General features: G+C 42.3%; 1 protein-coding gene across 1 annotated transcript; it reads left to right on the top strand.

The window, feature by feature from the left end:
* Window positions 1–83: 83 nt before the first annotated feature.
* Window positions 84–8611, top strand: LOC114427205 (C-1-tetrahydrofolate synthase, cytoplasmic-like). Its single transcript, XM_028395093.1, has 27 exons — window positions 84–295; window positions 1667–1751; window positions 2024–2083; window positions 2183–2236; window positions 2438–2574; window positions 2685–2785; window positions 2895–3031; window positions 3311–3422; window positions 3508–3635; window positions 3749–3846; window positions 4056–4229; window positions 4337–4473; window positions 4560–4606; window positions 4691–4798; window positions 4901–4975; window positions 5067–5169; window positions 5283–5359; window positions 5544–5684; window positions 5758–5826; window positions 5979–6090; window positions 6208–6347; window positions 6506–6547; window positions 6765–6865; window positions 6953–7130; window positions 7233–7340; window positions 7478–7630; window positions 7927–8611. Exons 1-27 carry the CDS (start codon window positions 258–260, stop codon window positions 8014–8016), a joined length of 2805 nt encoding a protein of 934 aa, XP_028250894.1. The 5' UTR covers window positions 84–257; the 3' UTR covers window positions 8017–8611.
* The last annotated feature ends 1382 nt before the right edge of the window (window positions 8612–9993 follow it).

Genomic DNA, 9993 nt, shown 5'->3' on the forward strand with positions numbered 1-9993 from the left:
TACCGCCCTTTCACGTAGTCAGGTCCACTTGTGAACCTGCAAGCTTTTGCATGCTATTCCTGAAAGTTAATACGTTGTTTTTTTTGCGGTAGCACCTGGTTTGTGAATGGAATCTGCGTCGCCATCTTCAACTTCCTACGCCGTCTGAATAAACGTAAAGTTTTGGAAACTAGTAACCACCTGGTCAGCCACCACGCTTCTCTTCTTCGTCAGGCTGTAGACGTGCAGGAGACCGCATCATTTTTTCGGACTGAAAGATGTCGGCTCAGATCATCAGCGGGAAAGAGGTTTCAGCGTAAGTCTCAAACTTTACTTTGCACTTTTGTGCATGCAATCATAGCCAAAATAAGTGTAAGCGCTCTGACGAAGCATGTGTCTGGAAGCTAGCTAGCTGGAGTAAGTTAACACAGCTGGAGTCTCGACCCACTTTTGAACATTATCTGAGCCTTCTGTGAATTTAAGCGCAGACTTATATTTCAAAAATGATTCTCCTCGGTAGCATAAAATTATTTCATAACCTATTTGAATTGGTTGTGCATGGTGCTACTTGTGAATAATAACAGTAGGCTTTATCTGCAAATGGTGATTTTTGTTTTCCTGATCAGATCAGGGTAAGGGATGGCACTAAGTTATGCTTATAGTGCTAACAGATAGGTGAGGTCATTGACTACTTTGGAGGGAATGATTGGACGTCATTCAGTATTATGCAAGAACCTGTGGCAAGGTGATCTTTGTTCCATTGGTCTGCTCTGCTGACGACCACAAGTAAATAGGCTGGCAAAACACCATTCACTACATTCAGAAACACTAACAAACCTGCATGAGGTTTGAGCTTAATCTGCAAATCATGTGTATGGAGTTCCAAGTACTTTTTGCAAAGTGGTTTCCTTCACCAGCAGCGTGCAGGACATTTAGCTGCATGTGCCTGTCACAAGACAGGACAGTCTGCGCCCTGTTAACAGTCCCTTCCAGTGCTCATTAGTCAAATAAAACGAGCAGGACAGCCGCTCCACACTTATTTTTCATGCATGGTTAAAAAAAACACACTCTGATAACACTGATTGTGCTGGACAGGCTATGGCAGGCATTGTAGTGCAGGCTATATACAACAGACTGTATGTAAATAACAAAGCTTGCTGGTTTAAAAAAGCAAGCTTAGAAACAATGCAGTTCCCATTGACATCTCTGATCTGTGTATTGTTTTTGAATACCAAAGCCAATCATTATACTCACATTGGTGCTGTTTGATGAATCTGTTCTCATTCTTATTCTCTATGGACTGAATCAATAAAGCAGATTACTGATTGATTTAATTGATAAAGGAGACAATGCATTCTGTGTTTAGATTCGAAGTCCAGGCAAATGAGTGCCAGCATTGCTTGGCTTGTCTTTGATTGGACCAGTTTTTTTAACCTAATCTCTTTACTTGTCTCAAAGTACTGGTACTAGGTTGTTTTCCAGTCTCCAGACCATTAAATGAAGATAATGACCTGAGATAAGACCAATCTTCTGAAGTGATTTACCACTTATCATAGCATGTGTCTGAGTGTAACACCTATACCCATATCAGGGGAATAGATTAAATATTTCACACATGGTTATAAACCACTCCATTGTAATTTCATCTGCGAGATGTAAAAACGATTGTGCTGCTTTTTCTTTTCAGGCAGGTGAGGGAGCGTCTGAAGAAAGATGTGGAGCAGATGAAACTTCAGGATCCCAACTTCAGACCAGGTCTAGTGGTTTTACAGGTAAATTTAATGCAGCATTCTGCATAGGTAAGAATAGAAATATGTTTTTGGTGGCTAACTTTGACATGTGCTTTGCTATGGCATTTCCATGGAAACAAAGGCAGGTAAGGAGTTCGTTTGGCTGTGTGTCCCTGACCCTGTGACAATGTGTGCACCTGCATGGACGCAAAGTGTAGAAATGCTTATGTGGATGGACACGTTATTGCATGTTGTGTTGTGATGGCACTGTTCCTTCCCACAAGCATACACAGACATACTTTCTATCCTTGTAGGTTGGAGACCGCGAAGATTCAAATCTCTACATTAGCATGAAGCTGAAAGCAGCAGCAGAGGTAAATAAAATCATTTTAAAAGTCAGCATGAAGCACAGTACATGCTCCTATTATACATTGATATGGAAATCAACCATAATGTTTTGTTTTATGTGTCAGATCGGAATAAATGCAACTCATAAGAGACTTCCCCAGACTGCAACAGAGGAGGAGGTGAGGCTGACTTAAAAACGCTACCAAAATCCCTAGATCTGTACATTTGACTTGTTTTATAACTTAGATGTACAACATAATTGACAGATGATTATTTAATCAGTAAAATATGAGTAGGTTTTGGGGTGATGTTGGTGCTATGGTAGAAAAGGGACAAGTATCATTAAGACAGTGAAACGACCTGTGCTTTTCTGCTTGCAGGTTCTTCAGAGTATCACAGAGGTGAATGAGAACTCATCTGTCCATGGCCTCATTGTGCAGCTGCCTTTAGACTCAATCCACAAAATTGATACAGAGAAGGTCACGAATGCTGTGGCCCCAGAGAAGGACGTAGATGGGTAAGAACAACTTATTACAGAATACCTTTTAAGTTTGTTAAAAAAACGTCTGACATGCATGCTATATACGTAGGAGCATGTGTAGCTTACAGTGTCCTGTGTATTTATAGGTTGACCAGCATAAATGCAGGAAAGCTGTCCCGTGGAGACCTCAGCGATTGCTTCATTCCCTGTACCCCAAATGGCTGCATGGAGCTGATCAGACAGACTGGTAAGCCCTGCAATTAGTAAAGCCTAAAACTGTATGTGTGTAAAGTAGAAGGTGTCATAGTATATGCCACGAAGACTTGTGCACATTGACAGACGCTGCTTCTCTACAGGTGTATCTGTGGCAGGGAAAAGAGCAGTTGTGATTGGCCGCAGTAAGATTGTTGGTGCACCTATGCATGATCTGCTGCTGTGGAACCACGCCACTGTCACCACCTGCCACTCTAAAACCGCTGATCTTGCTGGAGAGGTACAACATGCTCTGCATCCTAACATTACCTGAGCTACCCTTTTAAAAGGGGCTGTTGTTCAGTGTTTGTTCATTTTCAAATACTTTGTCTAACTTTGCCTCAAACGTCTTCAGCAACAGTTTGGTCTTGATTTTGTCGTTCTCTGCTGCCACCATATCGCCTAAAAACAATAACACATCTCATCACATTTTCAGTTTTCTCTTGACTAGTCCAAGCATCAGTGTCTGAAATGTTGTCTTGTCTAATTCACAAATCCATCCATATCCGTTTCTCTTCAGGTGGCTAAAGCAGACATCCTGGTTGTCGGTATTGGAAAAGCAGAGATGGTGAAAGGAGAGTGGATCAAGCAGGGAGCTGTGGTCATTGACTGTGGCATCAACCACATTCCAGGTATCACCACAGCCATTGAGTTAGGGGTTTGCTTTAAGGTAATCTGAAGTGTTTAGTGTTTACATTTAAGGATTTTCTGTTTCAGATACAACTAAACCCAGTGGAAAGCGGGTTGTGGGGGATGTCCACTACACCTCAGCAAAGGAGCACGCAGGCTACATCACCCCTGTGCCTGGCGGTGTGGGACCCATGACTGTGGCCATGCTGATGGCAGTATGGACAGCTTTTTTTTTTTTTTATTGCAGCTAAAGATATTAGGTGTTTTACATTTATTATTTAAGTTTCACATTAGAACTAGAAGGCAACCACAGTGTCTATGTGTTTAGAACACAGTGCTGAGTGCAAAGCGTTTCTTGGAGAGCCATCAGCCAGGGAAGTGGAACATTTCTTACAACAAACTTAACCTCCAGAAACCCGTCCCAAGGTTTGTCTCTTTTATCATCCTCCCATCTCAATCATGTGCTTCATTAACTTGACACTGATTAGTTAAATTCAATAATCCACTTTGAAGAGGAGTCACTAATTCTTTCCCTCAAGTTATAAATTCTCTAAATGTGGGCAAATCCTTTCCGCCTCTTTCTCTGCTCAGATAAAAATGTGTCTTTTGTGTGTCTCTTTTTGTAACTCCAACAGTGACATAGTGATTTCTCGCTCTTGCGTGCCTAAACCTATCGACCACCTAGCCAGGGAGGTGGGGCTGCTCTCTGATGAGGTAGAGCTCTATGGCAAGACTAAGGCCAAGGTCCAGCTAAATATCGTCAAACGCCTGCAGGCCCAGCAGGATGGCAAATATGTGGTGGTCACAGGGTATATTCTCAACAATTATTTGCTGTATTGTTTGTTTTTTTGTGACCTGTTGCAAATTAGAAATTAAAAGATAAAATGACATCACTGACAAGATGTTTTGTTTGCAGAATTACACCCACTCCTCTTGGTGAGGGTAAGAGCACCACCACTATCGGCCTGGTTCAGGCTCTGGGAGCCCACATGAAGCTCAATGTCTTCGCTTGTGTCCGACAGCCTTCTCAGGGGCCCACTTTTGGCATTAAAGGTAAAACCTATGATGAATATGCACTCAGTGAATGCATTAGCCTTGTGTTGGTATCGATACCTGCAGCTTTGTTTTTTTGCCAACAGGTGGTGCTGCAGGTGGTGGATATTCTCAGGTCATTCCAATGGAAGAGGTACTGCTGTTTTGACAAACTATGCTGTTAATACAAATACAAAAACACCTTGGCATCCGGTTCATGGGCTTCTTTTGTTATTAGTTTAACCTACATCTCACTGGTGACATTCATGCCATCACTGCTGCCAACAACTTGGTGGCTGCTGCCATTGATGCTCGCATGTTCCATGAGTCCACACAGTCAGACAAGGTACGGTAAATTCCTTCTACTACCCTTGGTCAATACAAATAGGCTCTGTGCATGTTAAGTAATGGATTGTGACTTACTCTTTCTGATTGTATGCATACTTAGGCTCTGTTTAATCGCTTGGTCCCGCTCAGTGGAGGACAGAGGAAGTTCTCCCCCATCCAGCTCAACAGACTGAAAGTAAATAAAAATCATATTTTCAAGTCTTGAATTAATTCTGCATATTTGTGATGGCCTTTTCTGACTGTGATGTTTTCTTTGTTTGTTTCAGAAACTTGGCATAGAGAAGACTGATCCTTCCACTCTTACAGAAGAAGAGATCACCTGCTTTGCCCGACTGGACATTGATCCAAGCTCTGTTACCTGGCAGAGAGGTATACTTTTAGGCTATGGTCAGACCTGACATTCAGTTATATGTGGTGTTGTCCACATGTGAGTATACAGGATCCTACACCATGTACAAATGTCATATCGTCTTTCACTTCAGTGTTGGATACCAATGATCGATTCTTGAGAAAGATCACCATTGGCCAGTCACCAACTGAAAAAGGATATGTAAGAGAGGTACGAAGATTTTTATCACACATAGAAGCACTAAATGAACAGCATTATATGCAGCAATCCACTGAATGATGGTATCATAAAACACACAGACTGAGGACAGCTGATCACAACATTTGATAAAAGCTAATCACACCTAGCATTGAAGTCAACATGTTTGTCACTGTTGATCATGAACTGTCTTCAGGCCCAGTTTGACATCACTGTGGCCAGTGAAATCATGGCAGTGCTTGCCCTCACCAGCAACCTGGAGGACATGCGACAGCGTCTGGCCAAGATGGTAGTAGCCACTAGCCGCAGCGGACAGCCCATCACCACCGAGGACCTAGTCAGTGTCTGCGCCATGAGATTCTATTCTACTTTTTATTATAATGGAAACTTAGATGTTTTTTTCTGTGCAGGGAGTGTGTGGTGCTCTAGCAGTGCTCATGAAAGATGCCATCAAGCCAAACCTGATGCAGACTTTGGAGGTGGGTGGGCCATATTTAATGGAATTTGTTCCGGTTTCTTTAATTTCTTAAATGGCTTATTTTTTGCTGAATTCTTTACAAGACCATGGCAGAAGGGACATGGTTATGTGGGACATGGTTATGTAAGACATATGACTATTCTGAATCCACAGGGAACCCCAGTGTTTGTCCATGCTGGCCCCTTTGCCAACATCGCCCATGGAAACTCCTCCATCCTGGCTGATAAAATTGCCTTGAAGCTGGTTGGACCTGAGGGTTTTGTAGGTATGTGAATCTGGGAAGTAGACTCTTGTCTCAGACTGTTTCCATAGATGATTCTTCATTTTTCGGCTGGTACCACTCAGTTCTGTTACTCTAAGGCCTATCCTTTGTGTCCAACAGTGACAGAAGCTGGTTTCGGTGCTGACATTGGCATGGAGAAGTTTTTCAATATCAAATGCCGCTACTCGGGCTTGAGGCCCCATGTGGTGGTGTTGGTGGCAACTGTCCGAGCTCTGAAAATGCACGGAGGAGGACCAACAGTAGGTTTTCCTAATGTCAATCTGAATAATAAAAACCCACTTGTGCCAGAAATGTCACCATTTACAACTGGCTTCTTACTAACCACAAATCAAAGACACATTTTTAAGTTTGACTTAATTATTAAATGTGTGAAAGTAACCTTAATTTGTTTGTTCAGGTCACTGCTGGGATGCCGCTGCCTAAAGAATATGTGGAGGAGGTAATTTTACTTTATAAGATCAAATGCAGGTGTTTGTTTGTCCATTCTGGGCTACTGTAGAAACAGATACGAAAGGCTCATTCTGAGCTATCAAAACCACAGTGATACTCGGTTTTATTTGTGCTAATATGTCTTCCTAAATCCTTCACACTGTACCTTTACATGATCCTGTATGCAGAAATGAGTAGCTTTTATGTATGTGTGTCAACTAATGTAGAACCTGGAGCTGCTGGAGAAGGGCTGCAGCAACATGAGGAAGCAAATAGAAAATGCAAAGCACTTTGGTGTGCCAGTAGTAGTGGCTGTCAACGCGTTCAAGTAAGTGACAGAGGGCTTAGATCATTTGTGTTGCCATTGATAGCTGCATTCATCAGTATTTTCTCTCACTCTTCACCCATCTTGCAGGACAGACACTGAGGCTGAGCTGGACCTGGTCTGCAGAATGGCCAAAGCTGCTGGAGCCTTTGATGCTGTGCGATGCTCCCACTGGGCTGAGGGCGGAGCTGGTGCTGTGGCCCTTGGTCAGGCTGTCCAGAGAGCCAGCGGGGCCCCCAGCAACTTCAAATTTCTCTATGATTTGGAGGTATTGGATCCTAAGTGCTGCAGTTTTTTCTTTCTTTGCTGTCATGCTGTTGTATTTGAGGGCGGCTAAAAGCCTGTGTGCATATCTTGAATTCTACTTTAGGTACCTATTGCTGATAAGATCCGCATAATTGCTCAGAAGATTTACGGAGCTGATGATATTGAGCTTCTCCCAGAAGCACAACACAAGGTGGAGCTCTACACCAAACAGGTAAGCACTCCTCAGACTGTGTTGTTGCTGTTTGTTGTTCTGTCAAACCTGGTTGTTGCCTGTCAGCAGAGACCATAATTGTTCAACATAACTTTGAATAGACCTTTGTAAAGAACTTGTTTGTGTTTTTTCCTCAGGGCTTTGGCAATCTTCCAATTTGCATGGCGAAGACCCACCTCTCCCTTTCTCATGAGGCAGACAAGAAAGGTGTGCCCACCGGCTTCACCCTGCCAATCAGAGACATCCGAGCAAGTGTGGGTGCTGGCTTCCTCTTCCCACTGGTTGGCACAGTAAGTCCCCATTCGCACTGAGCAGGGTGTGACCCCTCAATGCTCTGCAAATACACACAACCCAACTACACCACAAACACAGCTTTAAATGTCTTGTCAATCACGAAGCAATTGCATGACATCCCATTTTGTGGCACATACGGTTGTGTTAAGTTCCGCTGGTGTGCATATAATATAAGGTTCAGACCTAAAGAAAACAAAACACAGCTGCTCAGAATTGTATGAAATGTTCCACTTTCCTGTGTCTGTCTAATGCTACTGTCTCTTATAAAAACTGCTTTCTTTCTGTGTCTTAGATGCCCACGATCCCTGGCCTGCCCACTCGGCCTTGTTTCTATGATATTGACCTGGACCCTGAGACTGAACAGGTCAATGGGCTCTTCTAAACAAACTGATTGGTATGAATGGTACAAGATTACTTCCAAAACCGTATCTATTTCTCAAAGGTGTTAGCAGTAGCTGATCCTGATATTCACTTCCGGGTTCTGTTCTTTCTCTGTGTATAAACCCCCCCTCCCCCAGCTGAACTGTAATGAACTGGAAACACCCAAGCCCGTCTGCCCGTACTGTTTCTGTTGGTTGTTTTTTTTCACTCAGACACTTACATCTGTAAATAAAACATTTGTTTTGCCCAGCAGGCAGCTATTTGCTAAGTCTTGGCATGTGTAATCGCAGTTTATCGCCTGGACAGACATTTTGAAAAGTGCCTGATCAACAAATCCATTACACAGCTCCTGAAATACACATTTCATTCTTATGACTTCCACACTGACAAACACTAGTGATGTATACTGTATGTGGTGAGCAATACATGAGGAGCATTCCTGTCTTTCACAGAAAAACAGTATTACTGTGCCTGTTTGGCAAAATTTATGATGCAGAAAAAGCCTTTTCAGGTGTCCTATGTTTTATGAATTGAATGTTTCTGTCATTAATACTGTGAAGATGATTAAATAAAATATCAGATTAAGCCATTTTAAATGATATTGTCTATATATGGTGACATTCCTAAAAACAGAGTTTCAGACACATTGTTTATGAGACTAATTAAGGTGTTGAGTAATCATACCTTGATCTGATTTAAATAGCCTGGAGCTGCCGGTCCAGGTGAGAGAGAGAGAGAAGAGAGGAACAATTGTTCAGCCAAGAACAGAACGCTTTCTGCAGGTAAAGGCCTGTGGAGGCACAGACACTCCTCATTCTTCCAGGAGTGTAATTCTGCAGTGGTAATCATCCTGGTTATTGCACATGCTGGTCCTGAACAAACCCTGATTATAATGCAGAATGAGTGTATTTGTGACATTGAAGAGCCTGAAGCTCATTAAGCACCTGCACATGTAACACAGTCTGACCCCACAGTCCCTGGTGATGCTCAGAATACAGCCGATTCAGGAGTCTTGAAATGTGGATACAAACAATAAAGAATATTGAAGGGAAATGTGTTGGCAGCACCAAGATCAGACTTTCTGCACTGTTCAACAGTGACTCACAGTTTGCACTGCTAGACAAAATGACATAAACAAAGCACTGCACCTGATGGTGTTATGTAGAACACACGTGCAGCTGGCGAAAACTGGTGATGTAGGGTGTTGTTCATGTGAATTTCTACCCCCGCCTGTTATAAAACGGTTTAATTCTTTACTGTAAACACCACTAGAAAAGTGATTGGTACAGATTACTATAGCTAAGAAGGTTGCAGAAGTACCGTAGTAGAAATAAACAATTCAACAACAACCACAACTCTGTAAGTACGCATGTTTTTGTGATGTAGTTGATATGAACTGGCTCACCACACCGCTGTTAGAAATGGGGAATATCAAGGAAAACATATATGAATAACACATAGAAGTTTGAGCATTGTTATTTAAATCCTAATGTCTGTGATCCTTCTGAATTTTAAGACAGCCTGTGACAAGAAGAATGAAGGTGTGTTAGAGCTGCATGCAGGCCTTTTGTTGTGAGGTGAGACTGTTTGTTAGTTGCAGGACAGACATGATTTGGGCGTGGCATTAAACTTTCTGTTGTTCATGTGAATTTCTACACCTGCCTTTCTGAGTAATTAAACCAAATAATTCTTTAGCATAACATAATATATAAAGGTCTCTGAATCTGTTTCAAACATTCATGGCCACATACTATTGATTTCAGCATCTTCAGTCATTAGTGTGCTTATGATGTGTGTAGTGATATTGAACTGTATACTGCATATAGTGGTCTGCTGTAGCTGTTTTGTGGGTGGGAAATATTCCTCAGTGATACATACACTCAAACAGATGCTTAATTATTGTGGCATGTGCATAAATGAAGCTTAGTCTTGATGATCAGGTTTGACTGGTCAGATTATCTCTCTGTACCTCATAGAT

Source organism: Parambassis ranga, chromosome 22 (assembly GCF_900634625.1).
Source record: "Parambassis ranga chromosome 22, fParRan2.1, whole genome shotgun sequence".
Classification (NCBI taxonomy): Eukaryota; Metazoa; Chordata; class Actinopteri; family Ambassidae; genus Parambassis; species Parambassis ranga.

What these genes read in the sequence shown, in the direction of transcription:
- LOC114427205 (XM_028395093.1), top strand. Translation starts at nt 258, where the DNA reads ATGTCGGCTCAGATCATCAGCGGGAAAGAGGTTTCAGC. An exon ending in TCCAGCTCAACAGACTGAAA is followed by an intron (nt 4,976 to 5,066) that starts GTAAATAAAAAT and finishes TGTTTGTTTCAG; the next exon opens with AAACTTGGCATAGAGAAGAC. An exon ending in GTGGCTGTCAACGCGTTCAA is followed by an intron (nt 6,866 to 6,952) that starts GTAAGTGACAGA and finishes CCCATCTTGCAG; the next exon opens with GACAGACACTGAGGCTGAGC.